The sequence below is a fragment of the Cricetulus griseus genome, chromosome 9, assembly GCF_003668045.3.
Source record: "Cricetulus griseus strain 17A/GY chromosome 9, alternate assembly CriGri-PICRH-1.0, whole genome shotgun sequence".
NCBI lineage: Eukaryota > Metazoa > Chordata > Mammalia > Rodentia > Cricetidae > Cricetulus > Cricetulus griseus.
In genome coordinates this window covers 5,620,132-5,642,396 of record NC_048602.1, presented here as the reverse complement: position 1 = coordinate 5,642,396, position 22,265 = coordinate 5,620,132, and the positions used below count along the sequence as shown (strand labels likewise).

The 22,265-nt window shown below is 50.8% G+C and overlaps 1 protein-coding gene across 1 annotated transcript; it reads right to left on the bottom strand.

Annotated features, from left to right (window-relative positions):
• Positions 1–15,637: 15,637 nt before the first annotated feature.
• Positions 15,638–21,948, bottom strand: Tbcb (tubulin folding cofactor B). The gene is made up of 6 exons (XM_027432535.2): positions 21,806–21,948; positions 20,643–20,786; positions 17,347–17,443; positions 16,620–16,811; positions 16,021–16,093; positions 15,638–15,903 (listed from the first exon to the last, which is right to left on the bottom strand). Exons 1-6 carry the CDS (start codon positions 21,917–21,919, stop codon positions 15,789–15,791), a joined length of 735 nt encoding a protein of 244 aa, XP_027288336.1. The 5' UTR covers positions 21,920–21,948; the 3' UTR covers positions 15,638–15,788.
• Between the last annotated feature and the right edge of the window lie 317 nt (positions 21,949–22,265).

The window sequence follows — 22,265 nt, the reverse complement described above, 5'->3', positions numbered from 1 at the left end:
ACAGCTGACTTGTAAAAGCAAGGAATACATTTTCAGCCTGGAGAAGGTTTGCACACCAGTTATCCCAGGCTCGACAAGTAGGCCTGCCTTGATCTCTAGCATCCTTGAAGGTTCATGCAGCCCAGACTGGCCTTGAACCAGACGACAACCTTGAGATTCTCTCTCTCTCTCTCTCTCTCCTTTCTCTCTTTCTCTCTTTCTCTCTTTCTCTCTTTCTCTCTTTCTCTCTTTCTTCTCTCTTTCTCTCTTTCTCTCTTTCTCTCTTTCTCTCTTTCTCTCTTTCTCTCTTTCTCTCTTTCTCTCTTTCTCTCTTTCTCTCTTTCTCTCTTTCTCTCTTTCTTTCTTTCTTTCTTTCTTTCTTTCTTGGAGAAGCCAGGAGTGGAGACTTTGGCAGGAGCCTGATCTACATATTGAGTTCCAGATCAGTCGGGGCTACTAATGGGACCTTGTCTCAAAAGCCACAAAGGGAGGTAGGCGGGCTGGAGAGATGGCTCAGAGTCTGCTGCTCTATCAGAGAATCTGAGTGACTCCCATCAGCCCTGTTGGGTGATCACAGCCACTTATAACTCTAGTTCCAAGGCATCCAAACCCCTCTTCTGGCCTCCTCAGGTACCCATACACAGTGGAATATATTCACACAGACAAAAGCCATGTAAGTAAATAATACTCTGTAAACAATTGTTATGTTTATTTTGTTTATCTTCTTTTCTTTTTTTTATTTTTGGTTTTTTTCCAGACAGGGTTTCTCTGTGTAGCTTTGGAGCCTATCCTGGCACTCACTCTGGAGACCAGGCTGGCTTCGAACTCACAGAGATACTCCTGCCTCTCTGCCTCTGCCTCCCGAGTGCTGGGATTAAAGGCGTGCGCCACCAATGCCCGGCTTTATTTTGTTTATCTTGATGAGTGTGTGTGTGTGTGTGTGTGTGTGTGTGTGTGTGTGTGTGAGCATGCGCTTGCTTGAGCTTGCACGCATGCATACAAGCCACAGTGTGCTTGTGGAGGTTGGAAGATAATTTGCACAGGTTGGTTCCATCCTTCCACCATGTGGGGTCTGGGGATCAAACTTGTTGGACTCGGCAGTGTTGTGCCTGAGTCACAAGGATCCCCAAAGACACCTGGGAGACAGAGAACCGATGCAAATGCACCAAGTTTATTGACTGTTCTATCCTACCATGGGAGGGACCCCGTCTAGCAAGCTGACCCAGCAGCCTCCAGAGAGGGTGAAGTTCCCTGTCTACTGCTAGGTTTTGGGTTTTTTTTTTTTTTAAGATTTTATTTATTATGTATACAATGTTCTGCTTCCATGTATATCTGCACACCAGAAGGGGGCACCAGATCTCATAAGGGATGGTTGTGAGCCACCATGTGGTTGCTGGGAATTGAACTCAGGTCCTCTGGAAGAGCAGCCAGTGCTCTTAACCTCTGAGCCAGCTCTCCAGCCCTAGTCACTTAATTTTGATAGGGGCCATCTCTCCAGCCGTACTGCTAGATTTTAAAGACAAAAGATACAGGATTACACCAGTAGGTACGGGTTGGTTTCTGATTGGTTGACATTTGAGAACAATCAGGAATTTCTCAAAGTCATATTTTGGCATGAAATACCTGTGTACCAGGTATTCTCATTGGTCAGTGCTGAGAGGGAACATTCTGTGGTCTCTATTCTATGGCTTTGTCTTGTTACTTGTAGGTGGGCTGTTGTTCATAGATACCAATAGTTTTCAGAACTGTATCCTGGAGACTACAGGGGAGGTTTTGGTCTCCCCTGGAGTTTCTTTTGTGACCAAACAGTTCCCAGGAACCAAGTACCAAGGAGGTTAGGGCCAAGTGGGGTGGGGGTGGGTTGGAGTTTCTTTCTGTTCAGTTTTGGCCCTAGGCTCTGGGAGTCCAGAGGATCTGGAGTTTCTTGTGTTACAGGCCTACATGTCTTTTCTGTAGCCTGTCATGGCTTCTGAAGCAGGGGCTGAGAGAGGGTCTGGTCCCTTCATTCCTAGTAGTGGAGCCTTTAGTTTAGTTCACCCCTTTCAGGCAGCAATCACCTTTACCTGTTGAGCCAGCTCACTGGCCCCTTGGGATCCTCCGGCCTCCACCTCCTCAGTTCTGGGAGTATACGTCTGTACACTCTGCCCAGTTTGTGAGCTGAGAAATGTCACAAAAGGACTCCAGCCCCAGCCCCAGCCTCCGCTTATTTTGTTTTACTTCTGACTTTTTCCTGAGAATATTTTTAGATTTCTGAGCATTTTGGCTTGCAAAGTAAAACAGTGTATTTGTGTGTGTGCCGGTGTGCATGTGACACAGTCATTTGTGGGGACCAGAGGACAATTCAGGAGTCAGTTCCCCCGACCTCCTTCCGAGATCTGAGGACTGAACTCAGTTTGTCCTCCTGGCACCCAGGAGCCATCCGGCTGGTCTCTTCAAAATGCAAATGTTGATTCTGCCCATGGTCTTTTGCATGTTTTATTACCCCAGAAAGAGCAGCTGTATTCACCACGCACATTCCTCGCCCACTTCTCTTCTGGAAGGTGTCCAGTGATTCTCACAGTCCTTCGTGCGTAATAAACTAGACAGACAGTAAGGCTAAGACTTCATCTCTCCCTTCGGCTTGCTGTGAAGGAGGAACAAAGCCAGTGTCTCTGCCCTTTTTCTTCCCCCACTAGCTAACACAGATGTGGTGGGGCCATCTTGGATCTCACAGGCCAGGCTGCTGCCTTGGAGTAGGAGGGCCATCGGCAGAAGCTGTCTGAGTGCTGGGTGCCTAGTAGCCTCAACATCAGTCCCAGGGTGCTGAAGCTTTAGCTGCTGTGGAAGAAAGAAGTAGAATTCTATTGCACTGACTCTGCTATCATTCTGAGTTCTGTTGCAGTGTTTGTTTCACTGTGTGTATAATATTCTATCATCTAAAAGCAGCAGAAGTTTTTTTTTTCATCCTTTATTCCTTGAACACATATTTATTGAATAATAACTAAACTCAGCCTGGTCTCCAGAGCGAGTGCCAGGATAAGCTCCAAAGCTACATAGAGAAACCCTGTCTCAAAAAAAAAAAAAAAAAAAAAAAAAAACCATGCGGGGCGTTGGTAGCGCACGTCTTTAATCCCAGCACTCGGGAGGCAGAGGCAGGAGGATCTCTGTGAGTCCGAGACCAGCCTGGTCTACAAGAGCTAGTTCCAGGACAGTCTCCAAAGCCACAGAGAAACCCTGTTTTTGAATAATAATAATAATAATAATAATAATAATAATAATAATAAATGTGGGAGTGCCCAGTACATTATACCCCAATAACAGATTTCTCGGCTGACGCAGTAAGCCAGATCAAGCAGAATTGAAAAAGTAGAACAAGTTTATTTGAGCAAAGCAAATCCCGGGTGGGTTCTCCAGTCCCAGAGATGGAGGCCGGAGAAGTCAAGCACCCAAACTAAAGCAGGAAGGTTGTATAGCCTGTAGGTGAGGAGTAATGACCTGTCCACCACACGTTGGGTTTGTGCCCCAGTATGGTCAAAAGCTGAGTGCTTAGGTGGGGACTTGGGCTGCTTGGTGGCAACAGGGGAGGAAGCTGCAGTAGTTGCCAGAAATTTGGACTTTTTGGTGCCTTTTCTTTGTTGGCAATCCTCTGAGAGGGCAGGGTTGAGAGAGAGGGGGGGAGGGAGAGAGAAGAGAAATGGGGAATTCCACATCACGCAGGCAGGCTGGAGGCTCCAAAGGAACAGAAGCATGTTCTCTACTGAGTTTCTGGAACTCTTCCCAGGTATCCCTAGCTTGTGTCAAGTGGACAAAAATTAACCAGCAAAGCATGGGGTTACACCCTCTGTGTAAGGAGAGGGAGACAAGCAGCAGACAGAGACAGCTAACAATGCAGTCCCTCCCTATTTTCAGAACTACCATAGTCCCAAATATGTGGTTAAGATTGGCCAATGCGACCTGAAGTGGCAGGAACAGGGGTTCCAACCAGTGAGGTGCTGAGTGGGAGGACTGGCAATGAGAAATAAAGAAGACAAAAAATAAAAAAGGACAGAAACAACAGCTGGGACCAAGAGGTCTTGCACGAACTGATGAAAACTTATGTCAAGCAAGTTTATTTAAAAAAAAAAAAAAAGTGCAGCATCGGCCGGGCAGTGGTGGCGCACGCCTTTAATTCCAGCATCGGGAGGCAGAGCCAGGCAGATCTCTGTGAGTTCAAGGCCAGCCTGGTCTTCAAAGTGAGTTCTAGGACAGATCCAACGCCACAGAGAGAAACCCTGTCTCAAAACAAAACAACAACAACAACAAAAAAGGGCAGTATCATAAATGTTGTGGAATAGCCTTACTGTCTGTCTAGTTTATTACTCAGGAAGGACTGTGAGAATCACTGGACACCTTCCAGAAGAGAAGTGGGCGAGGAATGTGCGTGGTGAATACAGCTGCTCTTTTACACTGTGTGAAGCTATGTCACTGTGCTTGGTTTAATAAACAGCTAAATGGTCAGCAGGATTTTCAGAGAAGAGAGAACGATGGGAAGAAGGCAGAGTCCTTCCATGCAGGAGGAGAGGTAAAAGCCACAATCCACATGGCAGCATGTAGATGAATAGAAATGGGTTCATTTAAGTTATAAGCACTAGTTAGAAACAAGCCTAAGCTATCAACTGAGCTTTTACTAACCATTAATAACAAGTCTCATGCGTCATTATTGGGGAGCCAACGGTCCCAACGAAAAAGTCTGACAACACATATATACTATTTGCAGGGATGAAAACGGCCAAGGTCAGCAGAGAACTAAGTCAGATAGTGTTGGCAAAGAGAACACAGACACAGCTCCCTAGGGACTGATAACCACAGCCCAGGGAGAAGAGAGGGGACCCTAGGAGCTACAAGCTTGACTCCTTCACGGCCTAGACACAAGCCCTAGACCAGGCTTGGGACCACTCCAGGAGAAGGAGAAGGACACAAACCAAAGTTCTCTTTCTCTCTCTTTTTTTTTTTTGTTTTTTTGTTTTTGTTTGAGACAGTGTTTCTCTGTGGCTTTGGAGGCTGTCCTGGAACTAGCTCTTGTAGACCAGGCTGGTCTCGAACTCACAGAGATCCTCCTGCCTCTGCCTCCCGAGTGCTGGGATTAAAGGCGTGCGCCACCACCACCCAGCCCAAAGTTCTCTTTGGCCTTTTATCAGGGCCTCTGACAAAGACTCGGGTCCATTAAGATCGTTTCCCTTTGAGCTTCCTAAGCAAGACTACATTTCCCATCCTCCTTTGCGGTCAGGAGTCTTCTCTGAATTGTGGCCTGTATCATGGAAGCAGATACTTTGTATCCAAATTCCCCACTCCTATCTACTGTTACCTGTTAACAGTCAGACACTGCGATCTGCATGTGAATTCCTGATAGAGGAGAGGAGAATGTATACAACCAGCCACACTCCAGCCCAGAACCCCTGGACTCAGTGATCTTCCATCACTCAGGCTTATTATTAACTAGCTCTTACAACTTAAAGTAACTCATTTCTATTATTCTGTATTTTACCACAAGGCTGTGGCTTATCACTTCACATCTTGCTTCCCGGTGGGCTGCTGGTATCTCCCCAACTCTGCCTGTTTTTCTCCCTGTATGTTTGCCTTGGATTTCCTGCCTGGCTCTATTCTGCCTGCCTATTGACCAAATCGGCGTCTTTATTAACCAATGGTAATAAAATGTATTCACAGCATACAGAAAGGCACCCCACATAGGAGAGATGACTTAGTGGTTAAGAATACTGGCTGCTCTTACAGAGAACCTGGGTTCTATTTCCCCACATCCACATGGTGGCTCAGAACCACCTATAACTCTAGTTTCATCAGGCGTTGGTGGTGCACGCATTTAATCCCAGCACTAGGGAGGCAGAGGCAGGTGGATCTCTGTGAATTCGAGACCAGCCTGGTCTATAAAATGAGTGCCAGGACAACCTCCAAAGCTACACAGAGAAATCCTGTCTTAAAAAACAAAAACAAACAAACAAACAAAAAACCAAACAAACCAAAAACAAAAACCCACCAAAAAAAAAAAAAACCAACCAAAAAAAACCCAAAACAACAACAAAAACCCTCTAGTTTCAGGGACCCAATGCTCTCTTTTGACCTTCAAGGGCTTCTGCACTCAGGTGACACCCATACATATACTCAGGCACACACACAAGTAAAATTAAATAAATAATACTAATTTTTAAAAGCTAAGTACAAGCCAGGTGGTGGCGGCACACACCTGTAATCCCAGCACTCAGGAAGCAGAGACAGGTGGATCTCAGTGAGTTCAAGGCCAGCCTGATCTACAGAGCGAGTTTCAGGACAGCCAGAACTATTACACAGAGAAAACTTGTCTGGAAAAAACATAAACAAACAAACAAAAAGAACCAGAATATAAAAGAAAGCTGAGTACATACCTTTAATCCCAGCATTTGGGAGACAGAGAAAGACAGGTGGATCTCTGTGAGTTTGAAGCTAGCCTGGTCTACATAGAAAGTTCCACACCAGCTGGGGCTACGTAGTGAGATCCTGTCTCCAAATCAAGCAAACAACAATAATAACAAAAAAAAAAATGAGGATTTAAATGTTTGTGGTTTGCTCAGTGGAGGATTTCTTTGAAGAACGATCATTGAAACAACCAATTCAGGCAGCTTAATTTGAAATAAAGGTTTACTTTTCTTAAAAAAGAAGTAATGAAAGGAAGAAACGGAAGAGAAAGGAAAGAAAATATTGAGCCTGGGTTGGAAAAGGCCATGCAGCTTCTGCCTGCTTATCTCAGGGCTGGGAGGTTTCAAATTCAGCACAGAGGCTGCCTCTCTTGGAAAGGCCATGTGAGGTCAGCTAGTCACAGTCCCCGGCACCAGGCCGACAGCCATCGTCACTATAGCCAAGTGGGTGAGTCATTTGGACATCCAGCCTTATCACGCTGACGGGCAAAGAGAGGACTCTTACAGAATAATGTACCAAGGCATTGGTGGGAAAGTTAGACTTATTTTCATTGTTGCGATGATGGGGTTCTGGGCTGGGTCCTTAGGCTTGCTTTCCCCTAGACTTGGACATTTTATCTTAAATTACATTTGTACAGTTAGTGTGGGAGGTGCCATGGGGCATGTATGGAAGGTTTTTTGGGGGGGGGGTCAAAGAACAGCTTGCAAGAGTCATTGCTCTCCTTGCACAAGGTGGGTGCTTAGAATTGAACTCAGATCATCAGTCTTGGCAACAACTACTTGAAAGACCCCCAGACCCCTAAGGGCCTCAGGATCCCGAGGCGCCCCCGAGACTCAGAAACCAGACCAAGAGCTGCAAAAGCAATAGGGTTTATTGAACAAATGCGCATTCGGGTGTCAGCAATATCGGGAAAGCTGCACACCCCAGCATGGGGTGCAAGCTCCTTATATAGGAAAAAAACCGCAGATCAGCATATAGGCAAGGGGCACAAAGTGATTGATTACAAAGTATGATCTCATTTAGAGTGGTCACCCAGGTGTGACCTGCTTTTCTACAAAGGAAAAACCATAGAATGTACCCTGGAAAGTCCTTGATTGTCTGTTGGCCAGCCACGTGTGACCCAAAGAGGGTTGTCTTGGCGATTGCCCCCGTCTAAACCGTAGGATGTGCCCGGGGTTGGGGACAACTTCCTTGTAATGGGCCAAGGCCTATGGGAAACTTTTTCTCTCTGTGAACTAAAACCTTTCATACTTTTACTCAAGGACCCATCTTAGCTGCCTTTGGTTTGTTTTGAAACAGGGTCTTGTGCATCCCAAACAGGCCTGACCGCCCTCTGTAGCTGAGGACGACCTTGAACTCCTTATCCTCTTGTCACCACTTCCAAGTGTTAGACCCCCGAAAACTCAAGTATTCAGGGTCCCAGGCCACGTTCACGGTCACCCCAATCACCAGGCGGATTCGAGAGCTTGCTGCAAACTGCACAAGGCTTTATTGTAATTTAACGAGCTAACCCCATGTTAGCTCGGGTCTTTCACCCACCCGCCATGGTGGACAGCTAGAAAAGCCAGCTTGAAGCCGCTGCACATAGATCTTATAGGGCAGCGTAAGGGGAGTGTCTAGGGGTACGCACAGGCTCAGGATTGGTGTGCCTCCAGGCTTGGGGGGCTTGCCCTGTGTTGATTGGTCAACTGGTTGTTATGGCCCATAGGCCTTCCCAGGGTGGTTGCTATGCTCTCTACGTCATTGCTGTGCGCTTGTCCGTAAAGCACACCCAGGGTCGTAAAGCATAGCGCCACCAGCTAACATCTGATTGGTTCAGGCACAAGGCAGGCATCTGACTTTAGTGACTAGGTCAAGGTCATAGAAGCATGTGTTCGACCATTATGGCTGCCAAAAGGGAAGCCGGTTCCTTCACAAGCACACTTACTGTGCGCTAGGGACAGAACCCGGGGCTTTTGCATGCTAGTCCAGCATTCTACCAACTGAGCTACATTCCAGTCCCCCTTGAATACAATATAAAAACCACCAAACAGTTCTAGCTCTAACTCTGAAATAGTCAGATATAGGATGTGTATCAGGACTGGGGCTTTGTGTGGCCCTTAGGAAGCTGAGGCAGGAGGGTTGCCATGGGTTTCGGTCCAGCCTTGGGGGCACAGGTAGACCCCATCTCAACCAGAACAAAACACCAAACAGCCAGGCCTGGTGGTGCAATATTTTAATCCCAGCACTCGAGAGACAGAGGCAGGCAGATCTCTGTGGGTTTAAGGCCAGTCAGGGTTACATAGTGAGACCCTGTCTCAAAAATAAAACAACAAAAGCTAAGTAAGCAGCTGGACATGGCGGCACATGCCCAGCCTGTGAGCATTTCTACCCTGGGGAAACAAACGCGTGACTCTTTGTTTGCCCCAAATAGGACATTGCTGCAGACTGAAGGAACAGCTCCACTCAAGTCTGGCTGTGGAGGCTCTCCACGGGATTGTGGGCAGCTTCTGGGCACCTGCCCACATCTCTTCCCTTTAAAAATTATTTATTTATTATTATTGGGGGCATGAACATACGGAAGTCAGAGGACCTTGTGGAATCAGTTTTCTTCTTCCACTTTCACACAGGTCCCAGGGATCGAACTCGGGCCCTTAGATTTGGCAGCGAGCACTATTAACTGAGCAGTCCCACTAGCCCTGGTTTATGTTTTCTCGTTGTCTCCTTTTCATCCGAGGGTCAATCCCAAGGATCTCATGCGCACTGAGCAAGGGTCCTACACCCCCAGAATCTGCCTGCTTTTAAAGACAAGAGTCTCCGTATGTGCCCCAGACAGACTGAGTTTACAATCCTCCTGCCTCAGCCTCCCTATTCCTGGGATTGCAGTGAAGGAACCGGCTTCACTTTTGGCAGCCATAACAGCCGAACACATGCTTGCCATAAACCTGCCTTGGTCACGTAGAGGTCAGATGCCTGTCTCGTGACAAGGAACCCATCAGAAGTTAGTCACTAGAAAGTCAGATGCCTGCCTCGTGACAAGGAGCCAATCGGAAGTTAGCTGGTGGCGTTATGCTTTACGACCCTGGGTGTGCTTTACGGACAAGCGCACGACAATGACGTAGAGAGCATAGCAACCACCCTGGGAGGGCCTATGGGCCATAACAACCAGTTGACCAATCAACACAGGGCAAGCCCTCCAAGCCTGGAGGCACACCAATCGTAAGCCTGTGCGTACCCCTAGACACTCCCCTTACGCTGCCCTATAAGATCTTTTGGGAGACCCAAGGAGCCGTCTTTTCTAGCCGTCCGCCATGGCGGGTGGGTAAAAGACCCGAGCTAACATGGGGTTAGTTCGTTAAACTACAATAAAGCCTCATGCAGTTTGCATCAAGCTTTCGCCTCCATTCTGTGTTTGGGGTGGCCGTCGTCCTGGGCTAAGATTCTGGAAGCCTCAGCTTTCTGAGGGTCTTACAGCAGGCATAAGCCATCAGGATCAGACTTTTTATAAAATATATATTTTTAAATTTTATTCATGTGTATGAGTGTTTTGCCTGCACGTATGTCTTTGTACCGTGTTTGTGCATGGTGCCTTGGAAGGCCAGAAGAGGGCACTGGATCCTCTGTAACAAGAGAGAATGCTGTGTGAGCTGTCACGTGGGTGCTGGAAACTGAATCCGGATCCTCTGGAAGAGCAGCCAGTGCTCTTGAAGGGACCAGTTCCCCATTTCGGCAGCCATAACAGCCGAACTCCTGCTTGTCTGACCTTGTCTTAGTCATTAAGAGGTCAGATCCCTGCCTCGTGACAAGGAACCAATCAGAAGTTAGCTGGTGGCGCTATGCTTTATGATTCTGGGTGTGCTTTATGGACAAGTGCACAGCAATGACGTGCAGAGCATAGCAACCACCCTGGGAGGGCCTAAGGGCCATAACAACCAGTTGGCCGATCAACACAGGGCAAGTCCTCCAAGCCTGGAGGCACACCAATCCTGAGCCTGTGCGTACCCCCAGACACCCCCCTTTACGCTGCCATATAAGATCTCTCTGCAGCCGGTTCGAGCTGTCTTTTCTAGCCATCCGCCATGGCGGGTGGGTGAAAGACCCGAACTAACATGGGGTTAGCTCGTTAAACAACAATAAAGCGTCTTGCAGTTTGCATCAAGCTTTCGACTCCGCTTGGTGACTGGGGTGACCGCGGTCCTGGGCTGAGATCCTGGAGGCCTGAGCTTCCGGGGGTCTTATACTCTTTAACACTGAGCCATCTCTGCGGCCCCCTTAATGCGGCTTCTTAAAAGATTTAATAGAGGAGCTGGAGAGATGGCTCAGAGGTTAAGAGCACTGACTGCTCTTCCAGAGGACCTGAGTTCAATTCCCAGCAACCACATGGTGGCTCACAGCCATCCGTGATGAGATCTGGTGCCCTCTTCTGGTGTGCAGATATACATGGAAGCAGAATGTTGTATACATAATAAATAAATAAAATCTTTAAAAAAAGATTTAATAGAAACCCTTATCAGAATCATGCAAAAACATGTCTGGATAAGACGATGAGACTCTCACTCTCTTGAGAGTGGCAGGAGTGATGGCGCATGTCTGTAATCCTAGCATTTGCCAGACTAGCTACAGCTACATCGCAAGACCCTGTCTCCAAAAACTCAGTAAATTACTACATCAACGAAGACAACGGGAGATGTGTAATAAGCAAAACAAGATGGCCATGGCACGGCAATTAACAAAGCTGCAGCAGGCATGGCTTGGTGGCGCAGGCCTGCAGTCCCAGCACCCGCTGCACTGGCTGCTGGGGTTCAGGTTAGCCTGGGCTACGCGGGGGCGGGGTTTTCAGTGCCTCCCACCGCACAGTTCCTGGTATCGCCCGGACTGGGTGGGAGGAACCGGGGACGACGACTGCCTCCACTCGGGGACAGTAGGATGGAGCGGAGATGTCGCAATGCTTTCTGGGAAACGAAGTCCTTTTGATTCGTGGGCTTCGCAAGCCTGCAGGACTACAGGCCCCACGGCGGCTGAGCGGCGCGCTGCTGCCCCCTGGTGGAGTCGAGGCTGGAGGGTTTGCAGAGGAGGGAAGCAGAGACCTGGGACCGTTGTGACAAACCCACAGGAGCATTGGGGGGGCAAAAGGGTGATGGTTTAAAAGTAGGAGTGCAGCCTCACTGTACTTCTGGCTAACAAGGAGCAAGCATCCCTGCGGGCCAGCTGCCTCACTAACTGAAGCTATTAGTCTCTGCAACTGTGTGTGTGCATGTGTGCATGCGTGTCTGTGTATGTGCGTGCGTGCGTGCGTGCGTGCGTGTGTGTGTGTGTGTGTGTGTGTGTGTGTGTGTGTGTGGAGGTGGGTCCATCCTCAGCCCTGCTTCCTAGGAGTGAGCTCATTCATCTGAATAGCCAGAGCAGGATTTGAACCTGGGCTGCCAGGCTTGAGAGCTTGCACCTTCCTCACTAAAGCTTATGGATCACACCTCTCTTAACTATAATTAGCCCCATCGTATGAGTACATATGAGCGCAGGTCCTTGGTGCTCAAGTATGAACTCTCTTGGATCCCAAGTATCCCCCAAGGGCTCATAGGCTGAAGACTGGTCACCAGCCTGTGTCGTTGCTGACTGTGGAACCTTTAAGTGGGCACTGGCTGAAGGAAGGGAAGACAGGTGGTGCACACTCGGGGGGGGGGGGAGAGGGGATCCCGGCCCTTTCTCTCTGTTTCCCCTGCCACTGTGAGATGAGCAGCGTCGCCACGTGCTCCTTGCTGTGACACGTCTGTCTCACCGCAGGCCGGGATAACAACAACAACGACAACGAGGGTCACATAACCGCGGTTGGCAATCTCTGCAGCCAGGAGTTTTCCCCATTTGCAATGCTAGGGGTCGGATCCAGGACCTCGTGCATGCGTGGCAAGTTCTGGGTCCCTGAGCTAAGCCAGGCTCCTCTCAGCTGGGGCTGACTGAGGGTTAGTGTTTGCAAGTCTCAAGACTGGAGTTTGGTTGAGCATGTGAATGTCAGGTGAGCATGCGGGCCCGTCTGTAAGTCTAGCCTCGAACGGGGGCAACAGGGAATCTCCAGAGCAGGCTGGCTAGCAAGACTAACATTATCAGTGAGCCCTGGGCTTGAGTGAGAGACCCGCCTTGATGAAGAGCAACAGAGGATTATTGCTGTATGCATGCCCGAGTACAGATGCACACATACCCACACATGCAAACATAGCTACATACATGAGACACACACACACACACACACACACACACACACACACACACACACACACAAACACACACACACAAACACGGAAAACATCCTCTCTGGTATTTGCCACAACAGAAGGCTGCCCAACAAGCTGGTCGGAAAGTCGGGGCATTCTTCTCGCTTGCTGACTTGGCGGGGAGGTGATGTGCCAGCATGTTCTATTACTTCTTGTAACGCTTGATGTCTCTGGGCATGTGTGGTGGGTGTGTGGCTTGTGCAAATCCACAGGCAGTTGTTTCGAACCATGTTTGGGTTGGCCCTGCCACTCTGGGTTTTGAGTCCACATGCTCTGTCTGCGGTGGGGGCAGGTGACACCGGCTGTGTGCCGAAGGACCACCCCAGAGCTCTCAGGCATTTTTGTTTCCTTCCTTCTGTATCCGCTCGCTGTTACTGCTTCCTCCCCCTTCGGGAGTTATAATTAAGCAATTACAACAATTAAGCCATCTCGCAAAAAGTCATCCTGCCCAGAATCCCTTGAAGGAGCTAATGAGGGTTATTATTTTCCATGCAGGTCCTTGCCTAGTGACTCACATTCTCCAGAACACACGGACTGCACATGCATCGTAAGCCTGAGGGCGGTGTTCTCTGCCAGGCTACACAATGCTACAAAGAACGGCTTCATGCTACCCACTACTTCCATGCTTTATTTACTTATTTACTTATTTATTTTCTCTGCTTAGGATGGAACCATATGCTAGACAGTATTCCCAGCCCTCTTTTTAACTTTAAAAAAAAAAATTATGTGAGGCTGGAGAGATGGCTCTGCTCTTCCAGAGGTCCTGAGTTCAATTCCCAGCACCCACATGGTGGCTCACAGCCATCCGTTACGAAATCTGGTGCCCTCTCCTGGCCTGCAGGCATGCATGAAGGCAGAACACTGTGTATGTCATAAAAATAATTAAACAAATTAAAAAAAATTATGTGTGTGAGTGGTTTTTGGCATGTATGAGCACCACAGGCATGCAATGCCGTCGAGGGCCGGAAGAGGGCATCAGATTCCTTGGAACTGGAGTTACAGGTGGTTGTGAGCCACCAGGTACACCAGGTAGGTGCTGGAATTGAAGGTGAAGCTGGCTAAGTGTTTTTTCTTTCTTCCTTTTTTTTTTTTTGTTTTTGTTTTTTGGTTTTTTTTTGTTTTTTCAAGACAGGGTTTCTCTGTGTAGCCCTGGCTCTTCTGGAGCTCACTCTGTACCTGGCTTTGAACCCGAAGATCAGCCTGCCTCTGCCTCCCGAGTGCTGGGATTAAAGGTGTGTGCCACCACCACTTAGCTTCTTTGCGCTTTTTCCAGCACGGTCTCACTATTTGGGCCCTCAACTCACTCAGTAGCCCAGGCCTGTCTGAGTTGGGAGGATGGCAGACCTGTGCCACAAACCTGGCTTTGTTTACTTCCTTAAAATACTAAGTGAGGGCTGTTGAGATGGCTTGGCAGTTCAGAGCACTGGCTATTCTTCCAGAGGACCCAGGTTCAAGTCCCAACACCTACTTGGCAGTTCACAATAGTTACTCCAGTTCTAGGGTACCTGATGTCCTTTTCTGGCCTGTGTGGACACTGTATGCAGGCAAAACATAAAAACAAATCTTAGACTACAAAGGTCCCTCAGGTGAGGGTCTGCGGCAGATCTCACCAGCACCCCTTTCTTCCCAGCTTCTCTAGCGCAGCTCCTTTGACAGCGGGCTGGGCTAACAGTTGCTCTAGAGTTAAGGCCTGACTCCCAGATTCTTCTAGCTTTACCATGTGGCCACATGACATCCTGGCTAATGAGTTAGGGAGTCAGTCTTGAACTGTGCCTCTTCCTGGTTTGTACTCCAGCCCAGGCTGGTTTGGAATTCATCATAAACCAGGCTGTGTTCCAAATCGCCAAGGCTAACCTCCTGCCTCAGCCTCCCGAGTTCTAGGACTGCAGGGAACCGCCAGTTCTGGTGCTTTTCCTTAAAGGCAAAGGCTACTGGCAACCCTGTTCCTTCTCTCCTGGAGCGTGGGGTGGGAGAGGCTGGGAGAGCAGCAAGGTGGAGATGGCTGTGGACACACAGAGATCAGAATACTGGGGAATACAGGAGCCTCTAAAAGAAAATTAATCAAGCTGCACGGATGGTTGCGCATGATTTTATTCCTAGTGCTTAGGAGACGGAGGCAAGGAGGATCTCTGGAGTTTGAGGTCAGCCTGGCCTACTCAGTAAGTCCAGGACAAACGACATGCTGAGACCTTGTCTCCTAAGGAAAAAAAAAAAAAAGGACTCATGCTTCCATCTTGCTTAAGCTGAATTAGTTTGGGCTGTTACAGCGGCAGAATATTTATATGGGTGTGTATACTGTGTATGCAAGAAGCTGACATTAGCCTTCGTGAGCTGTGTTGGGATGGATGCTAGTCCTCTGCTAGAGCAGCAAGCACTTTTTAATGTATTTATGTGCCTTCATGTATGTCTGTGGTAGGGTGTCAGATCTTGGAGTTACAGATAGTTGTGAGCTGCTATGGGAGTTGAACCTGGGTCCTCTGGAAGAGCAGTCAGTGCGTTTAACCGCTGAGCCATCTCTCCAGCCCCACAGCAAGTACTGTTAACCATGAGTCACCTCTCGAGCGCTCAGGATATTACTAAGTGAAATGGCAAAGTCACCGAGAGGGACATGGGAGACAGAAACAATTGGATCTCTGTGAGTTCAAGGACAGCCTGGTCTATTGAGTGAGTTCCAGGATGGGCCCCAAAGCTACAGTGAAACCCTGTCTACAAAAACAAAAAGAAAGGTAAAGCCATTCTTTGGAGGCATCTAGGTGCCATCCCTTCATCCAGGTGTTTTGTGTTTTGTTTTGTTTTGTTTTTGAGACAGGATCTTTTTATGTATTTGTTGCTGTCCTGGCACTCGCTCTGGAGACCAGGCTGGCCTCAAACTCACAGAGATCCGCCTGCCTCTGCCTCCCGAGTGCTGGGACTAAAGGTGTGTGCCACCACCACCCACTATGAGTTACTTTACCATGATCTTCCCGAAATCAAGAGACTCCCATATCCTCCTGGATTCTGATTAATTTAATGCACAAATCTGAAAAGTCAATGGCAGACAAACGTGAATACAATTAAACAGGATCTGAGGAAAAGGGCCACAGGCATACAGACAAAGGGGCTCTATCAGGGGCCAGATCAGGGGATGTCCTTTCAGCATCACATCTCATCCAACCCGTAGTCCTCCTCTGGGAAATCTCCCACGGTGACAGCCGATGGCTTGACAAAGGCACCGTACTTGGCCTCGCACTCAAAGTAGCGTTTTCCGTTCACACTGCAGGACAGGATGGGGAGGTGACAGTGAGGGCAGGCTACCACTCCAGGAGCCAGGTGGGTGGGCTCAGCCAGCAGCACTCATGTACAAGCACCCACGCCAGCGGCGATACGTTACCTGCCATCATTTTTCCCTAAGGGCTCGTCATACCGGACACCAACCCAGTAGCCTGGCTTGAAATCTGTGAGTCCTATCCAGGAGAGAAATCTCAATGAGACTTCTATATGGCGCTCACTCATGGTTTGTGCTTCCTGGTGGAGTGGAAAGGCTGCCATGGAGACAGACTCCTACCTCCAGTCCTTATATATCACCTCCTTCCCATTCCCAAAGATGGCAGCCTCGTCCCTGGCTCTTTCTTTCTGATTCTATCCCTCACTCACTCAGGACCCTCGCCAGAGCAGGGCAGCACAGCTATACTGCCACAGACAAAGGCTTATGTGGCAATGTAGTCATGGCTAAGCCAGGCTTCAAATGAGTGCCTGACTACACGGGTTCTGCGTGAGCTGGGTGTTGGTGGTGCACACCTTTGATCCCAGCATTTGGGAGGCAGAGGCTGGCGATCTCTGAGTTTGAGGCCAGCCTGGTCCTCCATGATGCTATAGCCAAGTGCATGGGGCCAAATGGCCAGGAAGCGAACCCTCTGAAACTATGAGCCCAAAGACACCTTTCCTTACGTTCTGTCAGGTTTCTGGTCACAGTGACAGAAAGACACCTACCTACATACATGACAGTGCCCCGGCGAAGGGACTGGCCAGGTGACTGCACCTCACAACGGCTACCCACAGAGATGGCACTGGCTTGGGCCTCCTCTTCACTGAGGCGCTGGGCGGCCTCAGCCTTCTGCTGCGCCCGGAGTTCTTCGTTGTATGGGCCTACCTTGCTGCGTTTCATGAACGACCGAACTGTATCTGTGGGCAGGGTGGAGATGGGGTCAGACCTGACCTTCAGGTCATGCCCCTCCCACAAAGGGCTGGCATTCATGGAGAAATTCTATTCCGCATGCTCAAGAGCTACCGAGAGACACCCTCAAGCCTCTCACCACTGCTTTGGCCTACCTGGATCTCCCCTCAATTCAGAACCGAAGGGCTGCCACCTGTCTCCAGCCCCTCAGCTGCCCCTATTTCTCCACACATTCCTCTTCACCTGGCCCCTGAAACATCTGGCTCCCCGTCTGCCCACTCTGACCTTTCCCAGACGCCTGCTCCAAATGCCACGCTACCCTGATCACACGTCATCTTTACCACGACCCTCTGCCCAATCCCCAACCCACCTCAAGTTCCCCTTTGCCTGCCCAACCTTCTCACCTCCCAGGTATCTGTCCCACCTCACCATCTGCCATCCTCCAAGACCCAGCCCCACCGCCTAGCCTGTGATGGCCCCCTCTGTGTCCCCCGCCTTCGGGACCCCACATGCCCCTTCCAGCCCAACCCATGCATTCTGTACTTTGCCTCCGGTCATAAGCTTCCGGTGAGAGCTCGTATTTCTCCACCTTGGACACGTCTTCATATTCTCCAAGCCGGACGCCACTGTGGTCAATGACCTTTGGTAAGAGGAAGGGAGTCAGTGGGGACCAGGGTCAGTAGCGAAAGACCTGGGATGCTGGCATGAAGTCACACACTGGCATAGTCTGGAGACTTTTGCAGAAGCCACGCTTCTCTCCTCCCCTGAGTCCAGCAGAACAGACACAGGCCACTCCCCTCTCTCACCCCCACTAGGCCTCTGGATACTGCATCTGCCTCCAGGGGCTCTCCACAGGCTGGCATCAGCATCACTCATGTGCCCATGTCCCTGAACCAGCTGTAGAGCTCAAGGCTGGCTCACATCCTTCCTCTTAGGGCCCCTGTGAGGTTCCTAGGGTGGCCCCAACCTCCAGAACCAGGATCATCTGGGTCATGACAGCCTCCTCTCTGGTTTCCCTGTTCTGCCTGTCCTCCATCTGGCTTCCCGCCTACAACCTGAGGATGCCCGTGAACACCAGAGGCTCAGCAGATCCCTCATGCTCATCGCCCTCCAGCCCAATAGCTCCCAGCAGCCTCTGTGTTCCCTCCTCCTTCAGAGTATTCTCACAGGCCATATCCTCCCCTGCCTCTTGTACTAACACTCTTCCTGAGACGCCCACAGAGCACCTGCTCCAGAAGTCCTCACAGGGCTCACTCAAGGCCAGCCTCCCCAGTACATGGGATGCCACGCTCTCCTGCACCACCCTCACCCCCACGGACTTTTCCTATCTGGTTCTTGGATCATTTAGCTAATGCCACCACACACACTGGGTAGGGCTAACGCAGGCCTTCTGCATTATGGCTTGCAACTATATCCAACTCAACATACATGCTTGAAGAGCCAGTCACAGAACAATTGAAAGGAAAAAGAACCAGTTCTCCAGGCTCAGTGGCTTCTGAAGTCAGGGCAGACCCAGGTCAAAATTCTAGCAAGAGTTCACCCTTGAGAAAGTAAATTCCAGTGTTGGGAGGATGACCCAGGCCTATAAGTGTAGCACTCTGGAGGTGCGGGCAAGATGATTATCACTCACTCACACACACACACACACACACACACACACACACACACACACACACACACGCATGCTCTCGAAAAGAAATCAAATTGCATAAGAACAACCAACAGGGCTGGAGGGATGGCTCAGAGGTTAAGAGCACTGGCTGCTCTTCCAGAGGTCCTGAGTTCAATTCCCAGCACCCACATGGTGGCTCACAACCATCTGTAATGAGATCTGGTGCCCTCGTCGGGCCTGCAGGGATACATGCAAGAGGAACGATGTATACATAATAAATAAATAAACAAATAAATAAGAACAACCAACAAACAGAGCAAATCAACAACAACTCCATCCTGAAACTGAGTTTTTTCTTCCACAAATAGAGATAAGTCAACCATAGTCCTGGTGCTCCTCTGGGGACTCAACCCCTCAGCAGTGACTCAGTGATTCACGGAGGCCTAATCCAGTAGCTGGTGACAGGGCAGCGAACTAAAGCGAGGGCCATTTCTGCCCTTCTGGAATTCTAATCGGAGACAGACCAATGAGAAGTCCCATGATCCGCTGGAGTGTGGTAACAGCAAAGAGCAAAGAAAAACCCAAAACATGCTTTAAAGAAGGAGAAAGAGAGGTCAAAATTTTAGACTGAGCTATAATTCCACTTGGGAGGTGGAGACAAGCTCAGGAATAGAGAGAGGGCTTGCCATGGCTATCCAGGGAGTTTGAGGGCTCCCATGAAACTATCTCAGAAAAACAAGAGGTGCTGGAGAGAGACCTCAGGGGTTAAAAGCACTGGCTGCTCTTGCAGAGGGCCCAGGTTCAGTTCTCAGCACCCACATGACAGCTCACAACACTTGTAACTCCAGTTCCAGGGGATCCAGTGTCCTCTTCTGGCCTCCTTCATTCACATATGTACAGACAAAAAACTCATACACATAAGACCAAAATAAACAAATCTAAAAACAAACCAAAACTGCAAAAAGGCAGGAGAACAGGACAGTTGTGGTGAGATGGCTCAGTGGGTAAAGCCGCCTGCTGCCAAACCTGGTCTTGAGTTCAATTTACCAGACTCACACAGAGGAAGGAGAAAGCCCATTGCTGACCTGCTGGATTGCTGTCCCATACCCATGTGAAAAACATCATGCAATAAAAACAAACAAAACAAATGAAATTGCTGACTCTTGTAAAAGCACTACTTGGAAAGCCATTTTTGTTCTATGCTGACAACTGAACTTAGGCCTTGAAGTTCCACCACACTTGGCTTTCACTGGTGTGTGTGTGTGTGTAGGCTAGAGGACAACTTTGTGGAATTGGCTCTCTCTTTCCTTAATGAGGCGCCAGGAACTGAACTCAGGCTGACAGGCTCCCCCAACCAGCTCCTATTGTCTTCTGTTTTGTTTTGTTTTGTTTTTTTGAGACAGGGTTTCACTGTGTAGTCCAGGCTGTCCTAGAACTCACTACGTAGACCAGGCTGTCCTTGATCTCACAGAGAGCACTCTGCCTCTGTCTCCCAAGTGTTAGGATTAAAGGTGTGTGCTATCACTGCCCAGCTTAGATTTCTGTTGTTGCTGTTGTTTGTTTTGTTTCTGTAACAGTCTCACTGCTTATTTTAGGCCTGCCTCCTGACTCCTTCTGAATGCTGAGATTACAGGTGTGCCCCACTATACCCGGTGCTGGGAGGTAAAATCTTAAGTAGAAGGGCTGGCCATGTGGGCATATATAAAATGCACTGTTTGGATAGAGAACACAACCCAAGACAGAAAAGAGGATGGAGCTTAGAATAGGACGCCGAAGCAACAGTGGGGAAGGACCTGAGTGGAGGCGGTGGGCAGAGGCTGAAGGCAGAACGAGGAGAGCCGCTGCACACAGAGGTCTTTTGTGCGCCTGCTTCTCCCAATCTGGCCAGGCTTACTGCAATCCCTTAGAGCTCTGTTCTCTTTCCCTCCACATAATATCCTCAGGACATCAGCTCAAACATCCATTCCTCAGGGAGGCCCTTCGGACGCCCCAGGTAAAGCCAGGCGCCTCGTTGTCTGTGTTCCCCACTCTCCCCCGGGGTTGCCTCCAACCCAGTGCAGCAACTCTGGTCTGTCACTGTCTACTTGATTGACATGGGCTTTTCCCTAGGCTTAGCTGGGGTTCCGTGAGGACAGGGACTACACTGCACACCACATCGGGCAAGGCACAGTGTGATCCAATAAATGAACCAACGGATGGGGTGGGGTCCCTGGAAGGGTGGCCTCACATGGATGCGGCAGCCGTCATCTACAGGATAGGAGCCCAGCAGCGCATCCTCTTGATCCAGCTTGGTGTAGAACTTGTCGTCAGCACCATACAGCTCCAGCTCCATGCACGAAGCAGGACTGCCCACCACCAGTTCCAGCTTACACTGCGGGGGGCAAGGGGCAGGCTGGTGAGGAGGGCTTGGCCTGGGCCCAGCCAGCCCAGGCGCTTCAGGGCCCCGCCCCCTGGGCTCTCCCGGCCCCGCCTCCTTGGCTCTCCTGAGCATAGATTCTCCCGGGCCCCGCCCCTCGGCTCTCCCGGCCCCGCCCACTCTGATTTTCCCGGGCCCCGCCCCCTCTGACATTCCAGAGCATGATTCTCCCGGCCCCGCCTCCTTGGTGCTCCTGAGCATAGATTCTCCAGGGCCCCGCCCCTCGGCTCTCCCGGGCCCCGCCCCTCGGCTCTCCAGAGCATGATTCTCAAGGACCCCGCCCCCTCAGCTCTCCAGAGCATGATTCTCTTGGGCCCCGCCCCCTTGGCTCTCCCATCATGATTCTCCAGGGCCCCGCGCCCTCGGCTCTCTTGAGAATGATACGCCCGGGCCCCGCCCCTCGGCTCTCCCGGCCCCGCCCCCTCTGATTTTCCCGGGCCGCGCCCCCTCGGCTCTCCCGGGCCCCGCCCCCTGATTCTCCCGGCCCCACCTCCTCGGCTTTCCAGAGCATCTTATTCTCCCAGCCCCGCCCCCTCTGATTCTCCAGGGCCCGCCCCCTCTGATTCTCCCGGGCTCCGCCCCCTTGGCTCTCCAGAGCATCTGATTCTCCCGGCCCCGCCCCCTCTGATTCTCCAGGGCCCGCCCCCTCTGATTCTCCCGGGCTCCGCCCCCTTGGCTCTCCAGAGCATCTGATTCTCCCGGCCCCGCCCCCTCTGATTCTCCAGGGCCCGCCCCCTCTGATTCTCCCGGGCTCCGCCCCCTTGGCTCTCCAGAGCATCTGATTCTCCCGGGCCCCGCCCCCTCTGATTCTCCCGGGCCCCGCCCCCTGATTCCACCGGCCCCGCCCCTACTCCGCGGACCGATCTCCCGGGCTCCCACGCCGGGGACGCTGGTTGCCAGTCTCCGCAACCTGGCCTCAAGCCCCGCCCCCTCGCTTCCAGGCCCCGCCCCGGACCCCGCCCCCAAGGCCGCACCTTGAACTCGGCGATAGTGAGATTACGGCTGTACCGCTTCTCCGAGCGGAAGCTGTTGAGAGAGCTGCTGATGAAAACCGTCACCGTGGGCGCCGAGACCCCCGACACCTCCATCTCGCCGCGCCCTGCAGCGGCCCGCGGTCCGGCTCAGCCGCCTCACACCGGCTCCGCAGTGGCCGCCGCTCCTTCTGGGATATCAGTCCCGCCCCCGGGCCCGAAGCTGACCAATGCAAGCGCCGCAACAAACGCGGACGGCCAATCGCGACCGCCCTTTCTCGGAGTCGCGGGTAGGTCCAGCCAATCCCGAGAGGCCTTCCGCGGCTCTCGGTGGGTCCAGCCAATCCCGAGAGGCTTTCCGCGGCTCTCGCTGGGTCCAGCCAATCCCGAGAGGTCTTCTGCGGTTCTCGGTGGGTCCAGCCAATCCCGAGAGGCCTTCCGCGGCTCTCTGTAGGTCCAGCCA

Bases quoted from the DNA above. Each gene is read 5' to 3' on its own strand.
- Tbcb (XM_027432535.2), bottom strand. From the start codon at position 21,919: ATGGAGGTGTCGGGGGTCTCGGCGCCCACGGTGACGGTTTTCATCAGC. The intron at 20,787-21,805 runs GTGCGGCCTTGG...TGCCCCCCGCAG, and splicing joins TCACTATCGCCGAGTTCAAG to TGTAAGCTGGAACTGGTGGT. The intron at 16,812-17,346 runs GTACAGAATGCA...CCCTGCCCACAG, and splicing joins AGCTTATGACCGGAGGCAAA to ATACAGTTCGGTCGTTCATG.